Genomic DNA, 25663 nt, shown 5'->3' with positions numbered 1-25663 from the left:
AAAGGGAACAATGAAGACATTTGGTTCCTGCAGGTACTGTGACCACGGTAGCACCACGGGCGGGGTTCCCGAATGTGAGGTTCCTGAATGTGGCTTCACGTTTCTCAGGAAGGAGAAGGTTCTGAGACAAAGCTTCTCCAACGTTAAATCACCTGGAGCCCATGTTAAATCCTAGACTTCTGGGTCCACCCTGAGATGCCGATTTAAGTAAGACCTGGGAAGGACCAGAGAATTTGCATTGCTAACAAGCTCCCTGAGGATGCTGGCGCGGCCCCTCCCCACTCCTGGAGAACTATTCGAGGCCTGACACGGAACCAGGGAAGCCTGGAGCTGGAAGAGACTTTAGTGGGTGCCTCATTTTAAGTGATCTAAGTGGCTTCGACCGCTTCCAAGGCTGTAAGGTGGGCAGAGAGGAAGAGGAAGCACTGATTTCATACTTCTACTCTCATGGATTTTCTACTTTACTCCCACTTCTAAGTGTAGCAACTCACTGAACCCCGACAATAGCCTTCCATAGCGGGTGCTACTGTTTATTATTCTCATATCAAGGATGATAAAGCTGAGGAGCAAAAGGGTTAAACAACGTGCTTAGGGCCACACAGACCCTAAGCAGCAGAGCCCACATGCAAAGGCAGGCAGTCTGCTCAGGGACTGCGCTCTTAAGCTGCATCTAGGCTGAGTCCCGGCTGTGACACTGATCTTCTCAAGACTGAGACACAGAAATGATGTCTGCTTGGAGTCAGGATATGTCTCCTTTTCTGTAATCTCATATCTTGCTTCATCCGGCCTCTTAGGGGAGATACTAACAGACACTGAAGCCTGTCTCCTGCCCTCTTAGGGGCTGAAGGGATTAAAGTAGCTCGGGCCCAGGTCGAGGTGAGTGGGCTGCAGGCGTGTCTGTCTTCAGAAGCCGACAGTCACACTGGTGTTCACTGCTGCCTCTGCTCTCGGATTCCCTGCGTAGACACAGATGATGGAGCACAGGAATCATATACCTCTTCCCTCTGCCGCGTCACTGCACTCCAACAAGGTAAGCGAAAAACTCCTTCTTCTCTTTTAGGGCTGTGCAATGATTCATGTCAGCCAACAACACTGCCTCGTCCTGCTGCTACAGCCACTATGATTGCACCATTGATGTTTCACTGGGAAACTACCAAACACTATTCTGCATAAAGCAACTCATAATTATGCATTTCCAGCTTGAGAGCAGTGGCTGGGACCATGTTGTCTCCTATGGCTGGAAGGTCTCAGTTTTGTTTTAAGCTGAAGCTCCCGACTTCTTTGGGTTTCAGGCTTTTGGTGCCTAAAATGCAACTCGTGTTGATTCTTAGTTATCAGAACAATTATTTCATAGGAATGACATGAAGCTTAAGGCTAAAGAATCATACCAAGATTCCCAAAGCAGGGCTTAGGAGAGTGAGCACGAGAAGAGAAAGAGCCCTGGATTTGGACTTGGGGGGAAACATCTGGGTGTTTGTCACAGATGAGCTTGAACAAGCCATTTACCCTCTTTTGGTTTGTGTTTCTCAGCTGTAAAATGGAGCTAATAATAGCTCCCCGGACTAGTTAGCAGGGCTGTTGAGCAAATGGCATGAGCTGTGATTTTACTTTGTCATCACCTCAGCCCCAATGTGTTTCCTTTACTCTGCCTTTTCCATCTCCCTATCTGTAATCACATCTGAATTCCAAACTAAGGTAAGAATACAGAGGTTGCCGATAGACTGAACTTTCGTGTCCTTCCAAAATGTATAGGTTGAAACCTAACACCCAAGGTGATGGTATTAGGAGGTGGGGCTTTGGGAGGTGATTAGATCATGAGGGTGGAGCCCTCATGAATGGGATTAGTGCCCTTATAAAAGGGGCCCCAGAGGGTTCCCTTGCCCCTTTCTCCATGTGAGGACACAGTGACAAGAGAGCCACCTATGAACCAGGAAGTGGGTCCTCACCCCACACTGAATCTCCTGGAGCCTTGATCTTGGACTTTTCAGCCTCCAGAGCTGTGAGAAGTAATTACCTGATAAACATCTGTTGTTTATAAGTCACTAAGCCACCCAGTCTATGGTATTTGGTTAGGGCAGTCCTCACGGACTAAGACAGAGGTCAACTGCTTTGTCTATGCTTCAAGACATAAAATGTTAATGCTGGCTTAGAGATATCAGTTCCCCTCCACCCGTCACACACTGTTCCCCACGCCCCTCTTAAGCAAGAAGCCTGACTTCATTATCATTTAAAATTGTCCTGGGAGGTGGAAGCCTGACAGGGATGTTATGAAGTGACCGTAATTAAGTCCAGTAGCTGGCATCGGGGCACTGCTGACTGGGATGGCTTGAGGACAGCGAAGGCCCAGGCCACAGCTGAATCTTGGGGCTGCCAAGAACAGCTCTCCCAGCACCAGAGTTCCAGGTTGGGACTGGGGACATCTGCCATTTGCTCTTGCAGGGGTGGGGATGCTCGGACAGCAACTGGCTGTGGACCAGGATGCCTGCTAGCTCAGCGGTGACCGAAACAGGAGAAGTGGCCCTCTTTGGGAATGCTGCAAGATCCACCAGGTTTGCAATTCTGGTGGAGTTAAAAATCAAGGCTCCACGAATGGTCCTTTGAGGGGGTATGTGCTAGGTTACTGGGACTAGACAGAGCCATAGCCAGGAATTTAACTCATTCTACAGGCTTCAACTCATTTATTCCCAAATCACATGTGTGAAAAAAGGTCAGGAGGGAGAAAATGTCCCACTAATCGGAATGACTTTACCAAAATCACACAGAGAGCCTGGATTACTTCACATACATGTTAAACTTTACAACAAAGCTTTGCCTTTCCTGATTCAAATATCTTAGCATTTGATTATTCAATATTTCATACTATCAAGCATTAACATTTTCATCGAGGCTGTTCATCATGTCCAGAAAAACTCACAAAACCAGAAATTCAATAATAAATTTTGTCATCATCATCCTTTAAGGAAGTCCCAGATATGCGGCATTCATACACACCTGGCTTCACAGAGCGACACACCTCCATGTGAATTGCAACAATTCATGGTTTGATGAGTGATAATGACAAGCAAACACAACTCACTAAATGTGCAGGGTTGTTTCTAGATGCCACTGTTTTATGATGGGGTAAGGTTAATGATTTAAATATATAAATGGCCTGTGTTAAAGCACATCCCTGCTATTTTCCTATGCCAACAGTTAAGTATGGAAGCTTAAACAGTGATATTTCCCATATTAAAAATGGCTTTATTGATTTATTGAAAATTTTAATTCTGAAAGCATTAAAAAGATAACATGATCACACAGTATACCTTTTTCTACTAAAACTATGAAATTGGTAGGAAAGAAAAAACAGATGTTTCAGCTAAAACCAGAGGAGGGAAAACAAGTTGGGGGAAGAAGGGACCAAGAAGCAGATAATAAATCTGTTTGGCACGTTTCCAGGTCACTAGGACTCATTATTTTTTCCCCTAAAGAGCTAAAGGCCATTAAAAGTAGAGACTAGTTTTTTTAGGGGAATGGAAGTAAAAATGCCTACAGGCTAGACAGAGAAGGTAGGCAGGTACAAGAAAAATCACAGAGTTTTCGTCTTTCCAGTTTCCTACGTTTGATAGAGATGTGGGTATACAAAACTTTCCCCTGACTATAAGAAAATCAGCAGGATGGGCCTGATGGCAAATAGCAAGTGCTCCTTGGCCTAAGTGTTGGGGAGCAGTGGAGAGCGGTGGGGACCGTGAGGGTCTCAAGAGGACACGCCCCACCTAATGGGGGCAGCTTTGACTCCTCTTCAAGCATTTAACTGAAGGCTGCCTCATGGGAATGTAAGCCCTCATTCTTCTGAACTTTCAAGAAAAGTCGGAATCTGGATTTTTTTTCTTTTTATGTAAAATCACCTGATCTTTTAAAATGTTGCCTTGATTTTAAAAAGTGTGCTTGGTCAAGCCAAACACATCTGTGGGCTAGCTCTGGACTGTAGATCGCATTTGTGACCTCTGCTTTAGACAAAGTGTTTCCATGTATTTAAGATTTCTTAATTCTCCTTATGATCTAAGAGAAGCATTGGGTCAGCGTTACTGAGATGTTAGCACCAGTCCAATTTCCTAAGAATTTAAGAAATGCCACATTGAGCCAGATCAATGTTCTAATCGGCTCATTATTTTGTTTCTCAGAGTGGCACCCAGGGACCATTTGGGAAAGATTTAGAGCCTAATCTCTTTGACTCTAGTCTCAGAAAGTTAGGGGAGTCCCACGAGCATTTCTGATTTTCTTCTTTTTGATTTGTAAAATATTTTCAAGTGCAGAGAAAAATAGAATAAATAACACGTCTCCTAGCTTTGTCAAAGCTTAACATTTGATCATAGTTGCTTCAGATATATATTTTAAATTTTAAAATGAAATATGGATACTGCTGATGTTCTTGGTTACCACTCCTTCCCCAGATGGTAATCATCATCCCAAACTTCATGTTAATCATGTCCATTTGTGTTTTACTAGCTTAAAAAACCCCCATAATTCGAAAATATACATGTACCCCAATGTTCATAGCAGCATTATATACAATAGCCAAGACATGGAAGCAACCTAAGTGCCCATCAACAGACAACAGAATTAAGAAGATGTGGTACTGGGAATTCCCTGGCAGTCCAGTGGTTAGGACTCCATGCTTTCACTGCGAAGGGCGCAGGTTCAGTCCCTGGTTGGGGAACTAAGATCCCACGAGCCGTGTGGCATGGCCAAAAACAAAAAATAAAAAATAGAGAAAATAAAATCAATCATACATTATTTTTAAAAAAGAAGATGTGGTACATATATATACAATGGAATATACTCAGTCATAAAAAAGAATGAAATAATGCCATTTGCAGCAACATGGATGGACCTAGAGATTATCATACTAAGTGAAGTAAATCAGAGAGAGGAAGACAAATATCATGATATCACTTATACGTGTAATCTCAAATATGATACAAATGATCTTATTTACAAAACAGAAATGGACCCACAGACATAGAAAACAAACACAGTTATCAAAGAGGAAAGGAGGGGGAGGGATAAATTAAGAGTTTGGGATTAACATATACACACCACTATATATAAAATAGATAACTAACAAGGACCTACTGTATAGCGCAGGGAACTATACTCAATATTTTGTAATAACTTATAAGGGAAAAGAATCTGAAAATATATATATATATGTATGTATAACTGAAACACTTTGCTGTACATCTGAAACTAACAGAATATTGTAAATTAACTATACTTCAATTTTTTAAAAAAAGGTGTAAATCTCCACCCATTAACTTCGACTAAAAACCTGAACTATTTACAAGTAGAGGCATAACCTGAACCACTTCTCAAGTTGTGGAAAAAGCAAATCCAGAAGTACAGGAACCGTTGGTTAAATTACTTAATCTTTCCATGGATCAAGTGTTCTTCTGGGATAATGATCTTTGTCCTACCCACCCAACTTGGGTGGGATGACAATGCAATGCAATAATGAGAAGGAATGTTCTTTGGAAAAAGATAAAGTGTTATCCACATATGAGGTTCTAGCACTTTTATTAGTAAATTCTTCGTGTGTTTCACTCCTTTCACAAAGGACTAGTTTACTTTATTTGTCCTCAGAGTTGAGGGAGGGGCCCCAGTCCTACTTAATAAGAGCTTTCCTTCCCAGCTTGTTTCATAAACTTGGATTACAATCCTTCTTAGCCTTTGTCTTTCCAGACAAAGAGATACAATTGTTTTATTCTTTCCCAAAAGGAAAAGTATTCTATTACAATTTTTGTAGTTGTTTTCCTAAGCCTTTTCTAAGTTTGTTATATCCTTCTGGAGGCACAGAAGCCAAAATGCCTGCGGTGTTACAGGTGCAAAAGTTTTGCTTAGGTGAAGATTTATTCAATATTTGGCAAACATAATCACATGTAAGTAAAAAATCAAACCAAAACAAACCATGTCAAAACCACAATTAGAGAACATCTCACACCCATTAGGATGGCTATTATCAAAAAACCAGCAAACAGCAAATATTGTCAAGAATGTGGAGAAACTGGAACCCCTATGTACTGTTGGTGGGAATGGACAATGGTGCAGTCGCTATGAGAACAGTATTGCAGTTCCTCAAAAGATTAAAAATAGAATTATCTAATGATCTAGCAACTCCATTTCTGGGTATATACCCCCAAAGAATTGAAAGCAGCGTCTCAAAGAGACATTTATACACCTATGTTCATAGTAGCATTATTCACAATAATCAAGAAGCAGAAGCAACACTAACGTCTGACAAGAGATCAATGGATAAACATAGGGTGGGCTCTTCCCTGGTGGCGCAGTGGTTAAGAATCCACCTGCCAACGCAGGGGACATGGGTTCGAGCCCTGGTCCGGGAGGATCCCACGTGCCGTGGAGCCGCTGAGCCCGTGCGCCACAACTACTGAGCCCGTGAGCCACAACTACTGAAGCCTGCGCGCCTGAAGCCCGTGCTCTGCAACAAGAGAAGCCACCACGATGAGAAGCCTATGCACCACAGCTGGAGAAAGCCTCTGTGCAGCAAGACCCAACGTAGCCAAAAATAAATAAATTTATAAAAAAAAAAGAGGGATTAAAAAAAAGAACAACATAGGGTGGATATACATATAATGGAATATTATTTAACCTTCAAAAGGAAGGAAATTCTGAGACATGCTACAACACAGATGAACAGTGAGGAAGGACATTATGCTAAGTGAAATAAGCCAGTCACAAAAAGACAAATACTCTATGATTCCACTTATATGAAGTATGCAGAGCAGTCAAGTTCATAGAGACAGAAAGTAGAATGGTGGTTGCCAAGGGCTGGGGGTTTAGGGAGTTACTGTTTAATAGGTATAGAGTTTTAATTTTATAGAATGAAAAAAGTTTTGGAGATTGGTTGCACAACAATGTGAATGCACTTAACACTATTGAATTGTACACTTAAAAATGGTTAAGATGAGGACTTCCCTGGTGGCACAGGGAAGGTGGTTAAGTATCTGCCTGCCAATGCAGAGGAAACGAGTTCGATCCCTGGTCCAGGAAGACCCCACATTCCACGGAGCAACTGAGCCCGTGCGCCACAATTACCGAGCCCGCATGTTGCAACGACTGAAGCCCGCGCGCCTAGAGCCCGCGCTCCGCAACAAGGGAAGCCACCGCAATGAGAAGCCCGCCCACTGTAACGAAGAGTAGCCCCCACTCGCCGCAACTACAGAAAGCCCGCACGCAGCAATGAAGACGGAACGCAGCCAAAGGAAAAAAAAATTGGTTAAGATGATTAAAAAAACACAAAAGCCAACTAAAGTCTACAGCAGTTAAGGGTCAAGAAAGATTATGAGAGCATTACAATCGGCCAGGCAAAAGTCTCCATCAAACTGTACCCACTACCAAGAGAATAATTGTTCTGCTGAGAAAAGAAGGCTTCTCTAAATTTTTACCCATGGTTCACAGTGGTTCATCATCAACTTGTTCTGCCAGTAGGATAACAAGACCCATCTAGCTGTTATCTCGGAACCTAGGGCGTGACCATGTATTTACAGGTTGTTTTAGGAAGGGTTCAATAAATATTTGTTGAAGGACGGATTGAGGGAAGGAATCATGGTTAAATGAGTAGCTGTGGAGACCCAGCCCTAACACAGGTCCTGAGTTTACCATTTCCTAGCTCATCACAGCCTATGCGACTTCTCTAAGCCTCATTTATCTTAAGTATAAACTGAAGAGAGTAATAGTAACCACTTCATAGAGTGACTGTGATGATTAAATGAATGAATGCTTAGCCTGGTATCTGGGTAGGAAATCAAGGAAGGAAGTAAAGGCAAGGCAAACATGTAGGAAAGTGCTGGGCTGATTGAACCTGGCCTACGACTCTTCACCATTATATCCATGTGCTTCCACTGGAAGCCAGTGTTTAATAACTGCTTAATAAATATTTACTGAATGAATTAACTATAGGATAAGGATGAAATTTTGAACTCTCAAAAATACACTGATCAAACAATTCCTTAATTTATTTTAAAGACAAGGGTTGTATATCAAAGAGGTAGATCATGACGGATACTTGCATTCATTTCTGGGCATTGTATTATTCAGGCCCCTGTGGGTCCATTTCCAGTTTACTGAGCACCTACTAGATTCCCAGCACAGTCCCAGCATCAGGACTGCAACATCAATAAAACACTACCCTGCCCTCTAGTTGCTCTCAGTTAAGTGGAAGAGACAGGTATGGAAGCACATGGTGGATTTAGGGTCATACGCTGGAGGCAGGTCCAAGGTGGTGCAAAGGAAAGTTCCCTCCACCCTGCTGGACAGCAGGATCGTTTTGGTAAAGGAAGACCCCCCGAGGGGAAAGCATCTGGACTGGGTCACGAAGAATAGGTAGGGCTTCGCCAGGTGGAAAAATGGGGAAAGGGCAGAGGGGATGAGAGGTACAAAGGCATGAAATATAGGTGAGGGAGATGAAACCACCAGACGCCTTCAGGGAAGTGTAAGCTGTTTCCATGAAGCACAGAGCAAAAGTGAGGGAAAGGGAAATAGCCTTACAGAAATAGGTAGGGACAGATGCCCGGCGCTCATCAGCCTGCAGAGGGGAGGGGCTTAATCCTCTTGGTAAAGGAACCCAGTGGAGGGTTTTAAGCAGCAGAGACCTGATCAGATACTTGCAGGAAATGAAGAACAGGTAGGAGGGGCCAAGACTAGAGGGCACAGGTCACGTGACCAACCTGTTAGGGAAAACCTGGGAGAGAAGAGAATGGCTTCACTGTAAAGGATGGATATGAGAGATGCTAAGGGAGGTGAATTCAAAGGTCTTCACTTTACTTGCCCTGTAGGTGAATGAAAACGTAAACCACCAGCCACATACATACTAAAGTCATACCTGCAAGACTTTTCATTTTGGCATGATGCCTGAAAATCCATGGTCTTGCTTAAGCAATTAAGAGAGAGGGACTTCCCTGGTGGCGCAGTGGTTGAGATTCTGCACTCCCAGTGCAGGGGGCCCGGGTTCAATCCCTGCTCAGGGAACTAGATCCCACATGCATGCCGCAACTAAGAGTTCGGGTGCCACAACTAAGGAGCGCGCCAGTCGCAACTAAGACCCGGTGCAACCAAATAATAAAAATTTAAAAATAAGCAATTAAGTGAGAGGCAACAGACTCTGCAAGTCACCTCCAACAATCATTACCTCTGCTGGCTTTTAGTGCCTTTGTTTCCAGCTGAACCCCAAGAGTTCACTTTTGGGGATTCCAGGGTTTGGTTTCCAATTGGAAATCAAAGTCCCTATCCCTGTGGATCAAATTCCAGCCTGGAGGGGTTTATCCTCAAAGACCCTAGCCAGAGGAGCTCTGGAAAGAAGCCCAGGGTGTTCTGCTGGCAGGAAGTCTAAAAGCTACTAGCCACGGTCAAGTTCAGCGTGATGGATAAGCCTAGCTGAGCGATTCCCGAGAGCAAGGAATTGCGTCCAGGAATGGAAATGAGTGGTGGTGACAACTTGTAAGGGCAAGCTTTTCATTTGTCCTAGGTACCCTAGAAGAACTTGACCCTAAACTTATGGGCAAGACCATAGCGCTGGGCCATTAAAGAAAGTGAGGTGAGAAACCACATCAGGTGATACAGAAGCTAAGCTGAAACACCAGATGTTGGCAGGCTTTCTAAGTGCTCTAGAATTAACCCAGGTGAGCGAATTCTTCAGAAAAGCATCCTGTCTAAGGTGGTAGCAGTGAATTACTACCGGGAGGATGTGCAGAATACTCTAACTTTCAATTTCCTAACAATCACAAGCTGTGAATAAAGCAATCACCTTAATAATAATGACCATCGACAAGTGCTTTTTGTATCCACCTACGTTCATACGCATTGCAGAGAATTGCAGTCATAATCTCATACTCTTTGAAACAAATTTGCCCAAATATTTTGAAAAGTTCTGGACCAAGAGTTTTCCAAGGCGCACGATCCAACCCTTGATCCAACGCTTCTACAGTCTCGTGCTTCCTCTTGCCTGCCATCCTCCCATCCTCCCACCCCACCCCCAGCTTCAAAACCCTAAGATCAGAGGAGTCAAGTTGAAACACAAACCAAACGCTTTATCATTAATACGAGTACATTGTATAACCTAGGGTGTTGGTTCAGATACTACCATTATGTGCCAAGCCCCCAAAAGTTAACTGACTGTTACTGATAATGCAAGCCAGCAAATCATCTGAGCGAAAGAGACCAACGAGTCTCAAACCCAGTGTCTCACCCAGCTCCACGTCTTGATCATCAGTGAGCACAAGAATGATGTTGGGTCGGATGTTTTTTCGCTCCTGCTGTATCCGGCCTCTGAACCTTGGGGATCTGATGGTTGAACCGAGGCTCCCCAGCAGCTGTGTGCCCAGCACAGCCAAAACTAGAGCACAGCAAGAATACTTCATTGTGCTTGGTCCAATGTCACAAAACTGACAAAATGTCTGTCTCCTGGTTCCTGCAGCTCTGGGCAGTCAGAGAGAAAGGGAGAGCGAGAGACAAAAATGAAATCCAAACCCCAGACACAGGTGCAGAAAAAGGACTACAACTCAGCGAGAACTGGCACATAAACTGGCAGAGAAAGGGCTGCCCATGAGACAGAAGCGGCAAACCCTACCAGGCGTCAGGTCGTTTTTTTAAGCGCTTGATTATTTTGCAAATTCACTTTTGTCCTTTATTCTCATTCCAACTTTTCCGATTTCAAAATTCATTGCCCAAATAGAATTTCCAACACAGAGCTCAGATGTAAAAGCTTTCTGACAAGAGCTAATACCTTGAATTAGGTATCCTGGTTGAATAATCAATTGCTATACTCAGAGGTATTCAGGACATCTGCAGATGGGGTCCTGGAAGGGGGAGAAAAAATACAAAAGGAAACGTCAGTCAAGGATTTTGACACAGATTTTTGGTCTGAAAGAGTCTCTTGAAACAGCATAAATATATATGTGTAGATATGATTTATATATTATATTTATATAAGTATAATAAATATAAATGTAATATATAAATCATATCTATACAAATATATTGATACAATTTTTAAAATCTGTACTCCAAAAGGGAGAAACAGAAGGAAACAACATTCAGAACTGCTAACAAATGACATGACTAATACCTTCATTTCATAATCAGAAATACGGTGATCTGGGTATCATCCCTGCTCACACTTGAATGGTACTTTAAACATCCCCAAGAAAACAAATGACTGATAAGGAAGAACCAGCAGTGCCTGTGAAACCACAGTGCACTGGAGTGTTTGCATCTGGGGAGCGTTAACTCACCTGCGTACGATATTGAGTACTTATCAAGCAGAATGAAACGCAAAGCTGTCATCTGTCATCTGCATGATGTCACTCACTGCCCAGGAGAGTTCTTTTTGCTGACAAAGACTTCATAGTAAGTGGCTGGGAGGGCCACCTTTCCCAGCCTCCGAAAAGCTCCTAACTGTCCTTCATCAATCACCGGGGGAAGGGATGCTTCCTCCCGGCTGGGCTGGTCCCTCAGCCCAGCCCTCGTCCCCAGCGCATCGGCGCCTAAGGGGACACAGCCCTCCTCCGACTGTCAGCACCAGCTTCACTACTGTCCAGAGCCGGTGCAGCGCCGCTAGCACTGAGGTTTGGCTTTGCCGCAGCAGATCTCAACCTGCAAAGCAACATGACTGAGGGGCTCCGAGGCTGGAGGTTAGAGGCGACCCTTCCACCTTAAAAAAATCAAATCAAATCAACTCTGGAGGGGAGCACTGTGAAATCTTTGCAAATCTGCACAGGAGGAGACTTTGGAAAGCGTTGGGAAAATGTCCCTTTCACTTTAGAACGCTAACCTGCTGAAAGCTGTTCTCTTGGACTTCCGAAAGGTAGCAAAGGGCTCATTAAAAAAACCAAAAAACCACCATCTTTCTCTTGAATGTCATGAGGGAGCATCTGAATGGGAATTTCGACTGCCCTAAAATTAATCAGATAGCAGCCCGCTCCAGCAGCCACTCAGTCCCCACACACCTGAGGGTCTGTATTTTGATGCTCAACAATAAACGGGTATCAGATAAGTAAGCATCGCGAATGAAGCGTGAGGACTGCAAAGCAGAAGGAAAGGGACGTCATCGCTCCCTTCCGCGCCTTAAGTTCTGGAGGTGACATGGGGCAGCGAAAGAAGAATGAAGCAAGACGGTGTACCGTTTCCCCCTGCCATACACATTATTGTATTTTACACAAACACACACGCCCCTATTATTTCAAACTTCATGCGCTGTTTTGTAAATAGTTCTAATGCTTTTTACTTTGCAGCCTGTAATTATTCTTTGGGACGGAAGACGGGAGGGAGAGAGAGAGAGAAAGACTCAGTAAGAACTACGTTTTAAAACAAAAATCCAGTGTCTGCAGCAAGGCAGTCCCGACCACATGATCTGCAGAGCAAAAAGCGAGCCACCTCCGACTGATCCTGTGGCTTGAGAAAGTCAATACGTACGGTTTGGCGTGTGGTTTGTTTTTTGTTTGGTAATAACTCGGCGTTATTTCAGTGATTGCAGGGCCTTCTGAACACTGAAAGCCCGCAATTGTTCCGTCCTGACTCTTGGGTTTCTGGGCATTTGTTTTAAATCATGAGAAAACTGATACAAGCATGAAAGGGTGGGAAAGAAAAAGAAACGAGTGAAACAATGGCCTTCTCCCCCAGGGCGTGCATTAACCTAAGAGTTAAATACAGAAATTTCTTAGGGGGTTGGTCCTTGAAGTAGCAAAACTTTGCCCACCTCTCAAAGCCGGCGACGTTGTGTGAAGAGAGAGTCAGCAGGGTCTCTTGCATCCGCTATGGTTTAAACTAACCTCTGCTGACAATGGTGACCCAGAAAATGCAGTCAGACTCACTGTATGGAGTGAACAGCAGCGCTTGGTTTGAATAATCAGTCACACGTGCAACTGAAAATTCTTGACTATTAAGATGCTGATAACATTCCCTGGAACCCCAGGGTTGTTCTTTTCTTTATCCTATTTACTTTACTTCTTCCTTTAGGAAAAAGAAAATTAGCCTTAATGGTACCTTGTATAACCTACATGGAAAATCATTTCCTAATAAAGAAAAGGGACAGCAGAGAAGATGCACCTTTTACCTATAAAGTAACTTTTCTCTCTGGACAGTTAAAGGTGCAGAAGAGACCTACATTTATTTTTTCTGCCACAATTTATTACCGATTCAGGGGATTCATATGTAAAAGCTGAGAAATTGAGTGGTAAAGAAAATGGAACTTTCAGACAGGTCTGGCCAGCAGGAGCGCTCCCTTTACTAAAACACACAAAACACACAACTCCAAAGAAAAGTGCACACAGACAATTCTTTATTCAAATATGACCTTTTAGAACCTGTCATCCTCTCACTGCCTGGTTTCCAGCTCCAGAAGGAAAAGGAGAAAAAAAACCTGACAGACAAAATGCAGACCTCAACAAAGGAGACAAGGATGCAATGTTTGAATTGGATACTTCGTGGCAGACGACAAGTGTCCTTAGAGACTAACAACTTGTCTTGAGAAATAGTTGAAAATGGGAGAAATGTCAAAAGAGGTTTTTCTCACACATGGAAAGCGAGCTTGAGGAACGGTTGCTGTATTCACTAATCAGGACCAGAACACAAGATGCCTATTCTTCAAGCTCTAAAGTGAAAACACCAATTGTAGCTATGGCCAATTGGTGGGGAAAGTTTACAACACTTTGTTTGGGGCAGTCAAGCCAACTATAAATGTGACATTAAAAGTTTCAAGTCACATATAAAAGAAAGAAAAGACTGGGAAGCCTTCAAGCCAACTGGACAGAAAGTCTAGTTCACATATGCTTGTCCAGCAAAGCCCCACACTAAATCAAAGCCCTTGTTGCCCCAGTAGGTTTAAGAGGGGGGGTCTCTGTCTTCAATAAGCCTCCCTTTGTCTGGGCAGCTGGTGCCGAGGTAAAGGGGATGGTGGCCATATGCTTGTCCACCACTGTGGTTGTCAAGGTGTAATCTGGGACTTTGGGGGGACCCTGAGATCCTTGTGGGTGGAGTCCACAAGACCAGAACTATTTTGAAGAATACTGACACTCTATTTCCCTTTTTCACTTCGTTGACATTTGCACTGATGATCTAAGAGCAATGGTGGGTAAAGCTGCTTTTGTATGAACGAAGGGAGCATCACATACAGTTAAAAAAAAAAAACAGTTTCATTCAAGATGGAGCAGTAAAATGATTAATTTGATTAAAACCTTGACCCTTGAATGCACATCTTTTCTTTGAAGTTTTCTGTTTTATGAGAGAGAAGGGACACGTAAAACCCTTTGCAGCCTATGGAGGTGTGATGCTTGTTGAGGGAAAGCACTCCTGGGACTGAGTTGCCAGGTGAACTAGACACATCTTTTTTCTCTGGTTTTGCTCAAACGCTATTTTTAGTTGAAAGAATTACTTGGACTTGGATTTTTGGTAGACATTTTCTTGAGTCGTGAATGAAATAAGACTGTCATTTCAAGGAAAGCAACTGATGGTATTTGTCGTGTTTGTTGCCAATGACAGAAATCTAGCTTTCAAGTCAAAAGCAGAATTCTGGAAAACTTGTATCTGCCACTGTGAGCTTGGCAGCTTTCCAATATGTAAAACCTTTCTGAAGACACTGATGTTGATATTAACGAACGTTATTTTATGGTACTGTAAAATGAAATGTGTCAACACTTAGACTATTTGCATAATTCAATGAACCAATGTTTCCCAAATGACCAAATACAATGTTACAAAATCACACATGTGTAAAAAAAATTCATTCAAAGTGCAAGATGACCACTGGATTTTAATGTAACAGAGTAGGAAAAGCTCATTGATATGGTTTCAGATTTCTCACTACACCTAACCTTTAGGAATCACCACTTGTCAAGTTTTGGTATAGCATCAAAGATCTACAAGTATCTCAGAAAAGCTCTTGAAATACTTCTTTTCCAACTATTTATCCATGTGAGGCTGAACTTTATTCCTATACCTCAACCAAAACAATATATTTCAACAGATTGAATGCAGAAGCAGATATAAGAATCCAGTTCTCTTTTATTCAGATAAATATTAGATTTGCAAAAATGTAAAACGTGCCACTTTAGTCACCAATTTTTTTTGGTTTGGAAAATATAGCTATTTTTCATAAAATATTATATATCATTTAACACATAGATTTATTGTTTTTTTTTTGGTACGCGGGCCTCTCACTGTTGTGGCCTCTCCCCTTGCGGAGCACAGGCTCCGGATGCGCAGGCTCAGCGGCCATGGCTCACGGGCCCAGCCGCTCCACGGCATATGGGATCCTCCCGGACCGGGGCACGAACCCGTATCCGCTGCATCGGCAGGCGGACTCTCAACCACTGCGCCACCAGGGAGGCCCAGATTTATTGTTTTTTAATTAATACTTTAAAAAATTCTCAGTTTGAATTTCTAAGTATCAATAGCTAAAATCCCCATAAACACAAGCTTAATAATATAAAAGGATAAAAACACAATTTCAGTAATATAAAGGGATTCCAAGCCCAAAGAATTTGAGAATTACTGGCCTAGAGTATATTTGGTTCCATAGTTAAGTCCGGCCTTTCACCTCTAAGGCTACAGATTTGGTCCTAGTCACAAACTTAATTCATTTTCTTTCCCCTTAAAGCCTTGAAACTGTCCTAAGTTCTAAATGCCTGCAAATCTTATGAGTGATGACATCCTGTGATGACATTCTGTGTGTGTGTGTGTGTGTGTGTGTGTGTGTGTTTTAATCTGAGGATAACACAGAACTTTATAAATGAATGCCCACAAATCTAAAGTATGTGAGAGACAGGCCCAGAACAACCCACTCAGCACAGAAATCAACCTCTCAGGGTTGGGGCAATGGAATTGTTTCTAGTACCGAGCAATGCCACTCCAGAGTGAAAACAGAGAAAAAAAAAAAAAAAGGACACCATAACCAATCACAGCAGTGGGGGAGATTAGGCCAGCAGCATGCAATTATTCAAAGCTGAATTCAGCCAGCACACACTTAGTTTATCGTTAGAGTGAAGCAAAATAGGGTTATACCAGCAAGGAGGTGGTATCTACCCTCCCCCATCCCACCCCCGCCAACGCCAATCGACATAGTTCTCACATTTCCTAGGTCAGTTTACATGGCCCTTTTCCTTTAATTTTGACTTTCAAGTTTCCCATATATCACGTTTTTTCCTTAGAGGAAGTCTTCCGGATGTGCTAGCTTCTTTATGACATATGTGAAGCCATGAAGGAGCTAATTTCTTCCTTTAAAAACCCCATAGCTGGGCTTCCCTGGTGGCGCAGTGGTTGAGGGTCCGCCTGCCGATGCAGGGGACACGGGTTCGTGCCCCGGTCCAGGAAGATCCCACATGCCGCAGAGAGGCTGGGCCCGTGAGCCATGGCCGCTAAGCCTGCGCATCGGGAGCCTGTGCTCCGCAACAGGAGAGGCCACGACAGTGAGAGGCCCGGGTACCGCAAAAAAAAAAAAAAAAAAAAAAAAAAACAAACAAACAAACAAAAAAAACCCATAGCTGGCAAAGTTCATCTACTGTTAATCCCAAGAAAGCCTGCTTCCCGATCTAATTTATTACAACTCCAAGCAAAGAAGATAGACAACGGTCTCCTTCTGGTGCGGTAACATTTTTATACCCCTCGAATATTAAATCTCTTCCAGTCACCAACGACAGCTGAACAGTGTGCATCTCTGACCTGGAGCACCTTTGGGGAAATCCTTGGCTAAATGATGAGGTCCTCCTTGAGCAATGTTTGCTTTTCTTCCCTTTTTTCCCTTTCTGTTTTCTCTCCCCAACACTGTAAATCCTGACACTGAAGGAACCTTGAAAGGTCATCTATTCACAAAACTGTTAGCGTTGGTTATCCCTGGGGTACGGTGAGGGAGAGGGACAGATTTTATTTTTTATTTTGTTTATGTTTAAGTTGGATTTTTTCCCCATGATCTGTTGTATGATAAAAATAGAAATAAGTGAACTTCCTAGGCTTTCCCTCTGTCTTCTCGTGGAGGAAAAGGATAGACAGAAAGAGATAAGCAGTGATAAGAATGAAGTGAAAGGTTACAGCAAGAAATGTACATTTGAGAGTTTAGTTAGGTAGGAACTAAAACCACATAACAACAAGCTCACCCAGCGCACTCTGGAGAATGCAAAGGGTCCAAGACTGAGATTTGTCCAGCTTCTTCCAAATCGAAATTAGCAAAACAAAGAAAACCAGCCTGGAGGGGTGGGATGGGGAGGGTGGGAGGGAGGGAGATGCATGAGGGAAGGGATGTGGGAACAGATGTATATGTATGACTGATTCACTTTGTTATAAAGCAGAAACTAATAAAAAAATATATAAATTAAAAAAAAAAAAAAGAAAACCAAAGTGACCTAAAAATTATGAAAAAAAACCCCCCAGAAGGACCTGATATTCCTGAAGCAGATGCTACAGAGTGTCCAAAGGGTCTGATAAGGGTCACAAGTTTTGACGGTGGCAATGAGCTCCAAGATAATGAGAACAAGAAGATTGTTGAACTTTACAAAGTGGGGCATTGGAAACTTCAGTTTGGGTCTAGTGCAAGAATAGCATATTGATAAAAAGAACCCCAAATGTGGTCTTAGGCATCTTAGCTACTCCTTATGGTATATGATTTATTACATTAAATTTTCCTTTGGTTTCATATATTTATAGTTTATCTGTATTGAAGTATCTGGAGGTATTGCATAAGTCAGCAGATACAGTTTGTTGCAATAACAACAAGAAAAAAACCCCAAATATCAATGACTTGACACACACTACAAGTCACACACAGAGTGACAGGAGCTATGCTCTGCCCGGTCATGCATGGATGTGGGCTGATGGGGGCACAGTTGTTGTGTTGCTGCAATAGCTGGACCAAGAAGCAGAGGAAGAAAAAAACTGGAGAATCTTGCAGGAGAGCTTTTCATGGCTTCAACCTGGAAGTGACTCAGATCACTTCTAATATTTCATTGGCTGTAACTAGTCACATGACCCCATCCAACTGCAAGAGGGCTGGAAATTGATGGCACAGCTGAGTGTGCTGAACACTACTGTCTACCACGAGCATCAAGTTTCATCAGTACCCTATGTATTTATCTTTTTTCTCACTAGATGCCTGCACACACACACATGCATGCATGCACATGCACATACTTAAGATACATGAATATATTCATACATGCAGATACATGTTTAAGTAATGAAGAAACATAATCTTCGTAGCTTAAAGTTCTACCATTCCTAGGTACAAAAAATGCACCTTTTAACAGCTTTGGGAATTTGGGGGACATGTTTCATTTTAGTTTGTTTCCCTGATGTACATAATCTGGCACAGTATGAATTTATTTTAAAGTTCCACGGTTCTTGAGATACATTTAAGTTGAAGAAAATATTTTTAAAAATACAGTAGGTGCTACATTTAGATTTCAAAAGCACTTCTCAAAATATTTTCTTGTAGATAACATCTATGTGAGGAAAGAAGAACACCTGACTTAGCTTTAAAGATTAAGCCACAGTCAAGAGAGTTCCCACTGGCTTACTTTCTAGGCTATAAAGCTTGCTACCAATATAATGCTCTATAACATTTTCTAAGGGTTTAAATACAGAAGAATGGAGACACAGTTCCTTCTGAGGGAGCCTGCTGGCCTCACACGGAGTCACGACCAAGAAAGAGAGGTCTGGGAACACAGAGTGTGAAAAACAAATGTGCATTTCAAAAGACAACAAATTCTAGTCCTTAGCTCAAGATTTAGGGACAAATTATGGGGAATAGCTCTGTTTTTCCGTTTTTTCTTCCAGAATGTATTATTTACAGGAGAATCTTTAAAGAAAATCAAACATCCATATTTAAGTCAACTCCTTTGCTCAGAGACCCATTTTCAAGGAAACCCCAAAATTCAGATTAGTTCATGTATTATTTCAAAAATACTTCCTTCACAAGTTGTACTGGGAAATGCTGGTTTGAGGGTTTTTTGTGTTATCGGCTAAATATATCATTCCAAGCCTTTTAATGACAAAATCATCTTCAACATGTGCTTTATATGTACCTAAGTCCGTCTACTGTCTTCAGATTGTCATCTTTCCTTCAGCTGTATACTTACCTCCCAGTGATTACCAAGCATAGCTGCACATTTATCAAGTAAAAAAAAGCAACTCTAGGGCTTCCCTGGTGGCACAGGGGTTGAGAGTCCACCTGCCGATGCAGGGGACACTGGTTCGTGCCCCGGTCCACGAAGATTCCACATGCCACGGAGCGGCTGGGCCTGTGAGCCATGGCCGCTGAGCCTGCGCGTCCGGAGCCTGTGCTCCGCAACGGGAGAGGCCACAACAGTGAGAGGCCCGCGTACCGCAAAAAAAAAAAAAAAAAAAAAAAAAAGCAACTCTACTTAACTTTCAAGTGAAATTCAGGCCTGCAATCATGGCAAATATCATTATAGCAGAACAAACTGAGTAGCTAGCAGGCCTCTCTAGGAAAATTAATTTATTAATTTTAGCCACAAAGCACACAAAGCATACAACAAAGATAAATTGTCTACCCATTTTTATTGACATCCATCTGATTTATGACATTCTTGTCCAGTCAAATTCATCAGCTTATCCTCAAAACAGTATTTGGACATAGGGATATTTATCACAGTCTTCAGGTGAATAGCACCTGAAGAGACACAGTAGGACATTTTTAAAACGATAAATTCACTGACACTGATTCAAATCACCGTACTTGCATAAAAGGCCTGTAGTAACTTGAAACTTAAAATATGACTTCTGTCTTAGCTCTTTGTCTGGACAGAAGCTGGGAAATATTTTAGCCAATGAAAACTCACATTTTACTCTACTGTTACAAAAGAGGGAGCTTTATGAAGTTCTAAGCAGAAGAATTTATGGAAGGAAAATTTTAAGAGCTATATTATCACCATACACAATGATCTGTCATATCTGTAAAATAATCTTCCTGAAAAGGCTCAGATTATAATCTATGTCTATGGACATTTGGGGCAAATGTATGTTTATTGTCACTAGAGTATCTTTATAAATAGATGTTTACAGCTGGCCAAGTCCTTAAATCTCATCTAACCATCTATACTACAAACACCCAAAGGTGCTCCATGTCCAGAATTTATTTTCTAACTACTCGACTTTGTTTGAAACCTTCATTTCTCAGCACACACAAGACCAGCACTTGTCACACAAAGGAGCTGATATAATTAAACCAGATGATGTGCCCCAAAAGTAAAATCAGCCATTCACGAAAGCTGGTCACCAGAGGCCACTTCAAACAATGCATATTTCAAAGTAATCTAAAGTAATCCCTTCTCTCCACAGATTTGGTTTCCATGAAGTCTTAAGCACATGTGTGCTGTAAAAAAGAGGCTTATTAAAATCTGATGTGATATTAGAGATTATAATGCAACACAGTTGGGCTGATTTTAATACCTGAGTCTTCAAGAAGAAAGCAACTTTTGATTTTATTTGTAAGCTTACTAAAACATTATCCATAAAAAGGTCCATGATGTTTACTTAATTAAGGAAAAAAATGAAGACTGCTCCCCTGTTATCTGAATTGGGCTTGTATCAATGTAAAAAATTTGCAAATAAAAGTGGAGGAGAAGCTAAAACAGTTTTCACTGATGGACAGATTAGCAAAGCACAGCATGTATTTATAACTCTAAAGACTGAGGAGCTTAGATTGTTTAGACAATTCCTTATAAAGTTGTGAATCTCCAGTATATCATTCTTTTGGCTCGCTCTGGTGAAACAGTATCAAAATGTGTCATATAACAGCATGATAGCTTCAAAATACTAGTTGTCATCATTAGTAGAACTGGATTATTAGGTAAGTCTGACTGCCTATGAAGCTTACCAAGACCTCCAGTCCTGGTGGATCTCTGGAGGATTTGTTTATTTTTCCTGATCCTTTTTCTATGTCTTGATTGTATTTAGTTTCAATTGTGGATGAAAATACAAAGGATTAGATTTGATATGCTTCTGGTCCCTCCATTTCAGGATCTCCTACCTACAGCTTTGTATCCTTGAAACGCAAACAAAGGAAACATGTACATGATCATGAACAGGTTTGCAAAATGAGCAAACGGCAACACCCTGCCACAGAAAATCTGCTGTTCCTCATTGGAACATGGTTTCGCAGAACAGATCATATATGAAAAAGGAGAGAAGCAACCTCCACTCTAGAGGGCTAATGTGAAGGGGACAGTCTTGGAAATATGTTATAGCATCTTTGAGTTTGAAGGTGTTATGGAGTAAATGTTTATGTCCCCCTCCTTCCCCATTCATATGTTGAAATCCTAACCCCCAGTGTGATGGTATTAGGAGGTGGGGTCTTTGGGAGGTGATTAGGTCATGAGGGTGGAACCCTCATGAATGGGATTAGTGCCCTCATAAAAGGGGCCACAGAGAGCTCTCCCACCCACCTTCTACCATATGAGGACACTGAGAAGATGGTCATCTATGAAACAGGTAGTGGGCTCTTGCCAGATACCCGATCCACTAGCACCTTAATCTTGGACTTCCAGCTTTCAGAACAATGAGAAATAAATGTTTGCTATTTAAGCCACCCAGTCTATGGTGTTTTTTTTATAGCAGCCTGAATGCACTAAGATGAGGGATCTTAAAGTTCACCTAGATTAACTTTTAACTAATGAAGAAAACTTCTCTAGACCATCAATGAAGAATGCCCCTGTCTAAGTAACACAGACCTTGTTAGGAAACCTGTTTAGTTTTGGGCAGCTAAACAGGTTAAAAAATTCTCCATTTTATTGAACAAAAATCTGTCCTCTTCTCTTCTAAGTGTTTACTCATGCTCTATCCTACTGAGCCACACAAAATAATTCTATTTTCTTCTCCATAACAAATGATTTAAATATTTGAAGATTGTTTCCATCTAACCCCTGAATCTCTTCCTCTTAAAAAATATACTTATGTGTAAATTGTGGGAGAGCAGTGGAAGTGGTTATTTTGAATTGGGCCACTGGCTTGTTAAGTAGTGGATCGATAGATCCCACAAAGCTGTAGTTACACAGATAGGAAGCCAGTGTATTTAATGTCCATCTGGCTCAAAGGAATTCTGACTACTAGGCTATTAATCAATGCTTTCCAAGTTCACTAAGAAACATTTCCTTATATAACACTACTTCCGTGTTTGGACCAAATTCAACTCAAATATCTTCCAAAATATGCATAAGTAACTTGTTAATCAGTTTTACTGGAGAATAAAGGCATACAAGAAGATGAGTCCTAATCCAAGGACTAGATATTTTTCATTCCTTTACAATTTAGTCATTGATTTCTCTCTAGATTGTGAGGAAGCCTTCCTTCTAAGAAGAAACATTTTCTTTAACACATTTGGTCCCAGTTTCAGAATACTGGATACTTTATTTATTTTATTTTATTATTATTTTAAAAATATTTATTTATTTATTTTTGGGGGCTGCATCAGGTCTTAGTTGCGGCACGCAGGATCTTTAGTTGTGGTGTGTGGTCTCTTCTTTGCAGTGTGCAGGCTTCTCTCTAGCTGTGGCGCATGGGATCCAGAGTGCATGGGTTCAGTAGTTGCGGCGTGTGGGCTTATTTGCCCTGTGGCATGTGGGATCTTAGTTCCCTGACCAGGGATCGAACCGGCATCCCCTGCACTGCAAGATGGATTCTTAACCACTGGACCACCAGGGAAGTCCCTGGATACTTTAAAAGAGTCATGCAAGAGAAGAACAACCATTTTGCTATTAAACAAAGGCACCAAGCTCAAGTACTTAAATCCTAAGGTAGAGCAGTGGTTCATTATAATCACTGGATGTCTTGTTAATTATTCCAGAGTTCCTGATTCAGGGGTAGGGCCTAAGAAACTGCAGTTCTTACAAATTCCTAGGAGATGCTGCTGCTTTTAGTACTGGTCCAGGGTAGAGCAATCAACCGACTAGCATTGGCAAAAGGGAAGGTAAATGGAACCAAGCCTGGGGCAGGTGCTTCAAGTCTTTTCATGAGGGTTGATCTCTCAGGCCTTTGCATTGGCAGAGACAGCTGATAATTCACAAAATGGGACACTTGAGATTGCCAATTATTTCATAGCTGATAGGACCATTCTGTAAGATCATCTTTTGCAGAGTTGCCGAAAAGACAAGCATTCCAACACACTCACTAGGAACTGAAAGAGTTTTCTGCTGGAGAGCAAATATCCAGAAGTGTTCTTCAGAGCAGCTTTCAAAGGACCCTCTAATATCCCTTTCTATATATTCTCTTTCAATTGAAGAAACTAGGTTCCACAAATCCTTGAATACATGAACTAGCAAAGTCTGACAGTGGCCCCATGCAATGTCGAAATTTGTTACATTTACTAAACAATTGCCATGTACTAAGGTAGATTTGCCACCACCAAAATTTGTTTTCCACCTTTAGGTAAATTATTACTAGAGATGAAGGCAGCAGAGTGAGTTGCTGCTTTTGTTTTGAGGAAGCCCATCCTCAGTTTGCTAATTCTGTCCAGCTGTCTCTGCCAATCGCCCACTCTGGGTCTTTTACCCTCATCCATCACCTCCTCTTTGAGACATTGGCAGACAAATACAGATGCAGTAAAACAACAAACTGACTAAATGACGCAGTATGATCCCAGAAGATCTCAACCCACCACGATGCATGACGCACGTTAGGTGCTCTGGGAAACCCCGAGCTGAATTCTCCTTCTCCCACTGAGCAAGAGGAAGGAAAGAGATGAAACCACAAAAAAAGTAAACTGGAAAAGTAGGACTGAACTTCCCAGAACTAGAACAGTGGCTATAAACAAAGCAAAGGTCAAGTTTGCAACCTTCCAACCTACTGTGTGCATCTCTAATTCTTGTAGCAGACACTTCTCAGAAGACTGAGTCGTCCTGGTCGAGAGGGGGCAGGAATTCTGGAGTCCGGGTTTTCCAGTTGCCCGACTTCAGGATGTATAGTCCAGCACCATGTGATGGCTGTGTGGACCCAGGCACTTGTCAGAAGTGGCACATCTTGAATTTGTGGCCTTCCCCCTCACCCCTTCATTTTATTGTCGATTTCTCCTTCATTCCTGACATTCTACTACCCCCATATGCTCCTTGACCACCTAAAGTTCTTCACCACTCCCTCTTTCCTTTTGCTTTCCTGAGTCTCCAACCTTCTACAGTTTCCAACATGTGGATCAGACTTTACCTTTGATCCAGAAGTAACAATTTTTGCTAATATGCGTTGAACACGTCCCATGTACCAAACTTGTCATCAGCTCCCTTTAGCCCCACCATGTACCAATGAAGCAGGCACTACTATTGCTTTTTTTTTTTTTTTAATGAGGAAACTGAGATTCAGAGAAGTTAAGGAATCTGTCCAAGATTACACAGCAAGGGGTAGACCTGGGGCTACCTCCCACCAGAAACTTTTTTCCTAACTGTTCTGTTTTTGTAGTATTTTCTCCTGAAGTGCATTTTCACTTGAAAAGATCTTGGAGGCCTAGTGAATTCTGAACCTGCCAAATCAACAGGGAGAATTTGGGAGCAAAAATGGGTGTCAGGTGTTGCTGATGTTTCCAGGCAGCTGTCAGTGCGCCTTAGAGCATCTCCCCAGGACCACGAGACAGGGCACTGGTATTGTAGCCACACACCACATACATGTCCCCTTTCACCTTCCAAACAGAAGGGAACCCCTCAGAGCTCAGTAAAACAAAGAGTTGTTGCTGGGCGAGAGAGTGGACTGGCGTGGTTGAACATGAATATTCAAGAACACGAGTCACAGCTCCATGAATTCGGGGGTCTCCTCCATTTGTATTTAGCATTGTGTAGTTGCGAGACAACTCGCAATGATGAATTAATCCTGGGTGCCGAGGCAGAAGGTGAAATAATTTGTGCGCAGTCATGAAGCTGGTCATTCTCAGGCTCCGAGTTAGCGCCGGAGGGCTTTACTTTCCCGAGATGGAAAGACGATCGGACTTGACTTTCTGCTTTGTGCCTGTGATGCCAGAGATCCACACCCGCACGCCCTGAAATTTTATAAAAGGAAGGCAGGTGGTTGCCAGCTGTCCTTAACTCACACCCTCATGAATCATCCTCAATAGCACCAGTCCATGGAGACTCCATCCGCTGAGACCACCCTCTCCTCAGCAGGCCTTGTTCCCCGGCCCACAGAAGCCCTCCCCAACTTGCCAGGTGGAGGAGGGGACAATCTCGTTCATATATTGCACATGGCTGCTTGTGGCTGTTTTTCCACCATCTCCTCAAGTGCAATTTTTTTTTTTTTTTGCTGTACGCGGGCCTCTCACTGTCGTGGCCTCTCCCGTTGCGGACCACAGGCTGCGGACGCACAGGCTCAGCGGCCATGGCTCACGGGCCCAGCCGCTCCGCGGCATGTGGGATCTTCCCGTACTGGGACACGAACCTGTGTCCCCTGCACCGGCAGGCGGACTCTCAACCACTGCGCCACCAGGGAAGCCCCTCAAGTGCAATTTTAACTGAGGTCATTCATAGTAATACCTCAGTTATCTATATCACAGTGTGGGGAAGGGTCTCCAAATATGTAAATTTCCATGAAACCTTACTTTAATTATTTAAGGGCAGGAGCTTCAAACAAACAAACAAACAGGAACCATTTTAAAGCACACTGAGTTTGCAAAAAAAAAAAACCTCCCAAA

The 25663-nt window shown here is 42.5% G+C and overlaps 1 protein-coding gene across 5 annotated transcripts in view; it reads right to left on the bottom strand.

Moving 5' to 3' along the window:
* Positions 1-25663, bottom strand: part of SULF1 (sulfatase 1) — a gene marked incomplete at its 3' end in the record, with an annotated part of 165086 nt that overhangs the window by 66165 nt on the left and 73258 nt on the right. For all 5 annotated transcript variants that reach the window (XM_081214304.1, XM_081214302.1, XM_081214303.1 and 2 more), the window contains exons 3-4: positions 10781-10853; positions 10244-10473 (exon numbers count right to left, since the gene is read on the bottom strand). In XM_081214304.1, the coding sequence (XP_081070430.1) occupies positions 10244-10415 (172 nt within the window). In that variant the 5' untranslated portion in view covers positions 10416-10473; positions 10781-10853. The remainder of the gene's footprint in view (positions 1-10243; positions 10474-10780; positions 10854-25663) is intronic.

Source organism: Mesoplodon bidens (assembly GCF_964165515.1).
Source record: "Mesoplodon bidens genome assembly, chromosome: 16".
Taxonomy (NCBI): domain Eukaryota; kingdom Metazoa; phylum Chordata; class Mammalia; order Artiodactyla; family Ziphiidae; genus Mesoplodon; species Mesoplodon bidens.
Note: the sequence above shows the minus strand (reverse complement) of the source record. Positions and strands in the feature narration are given on the sequence as shown.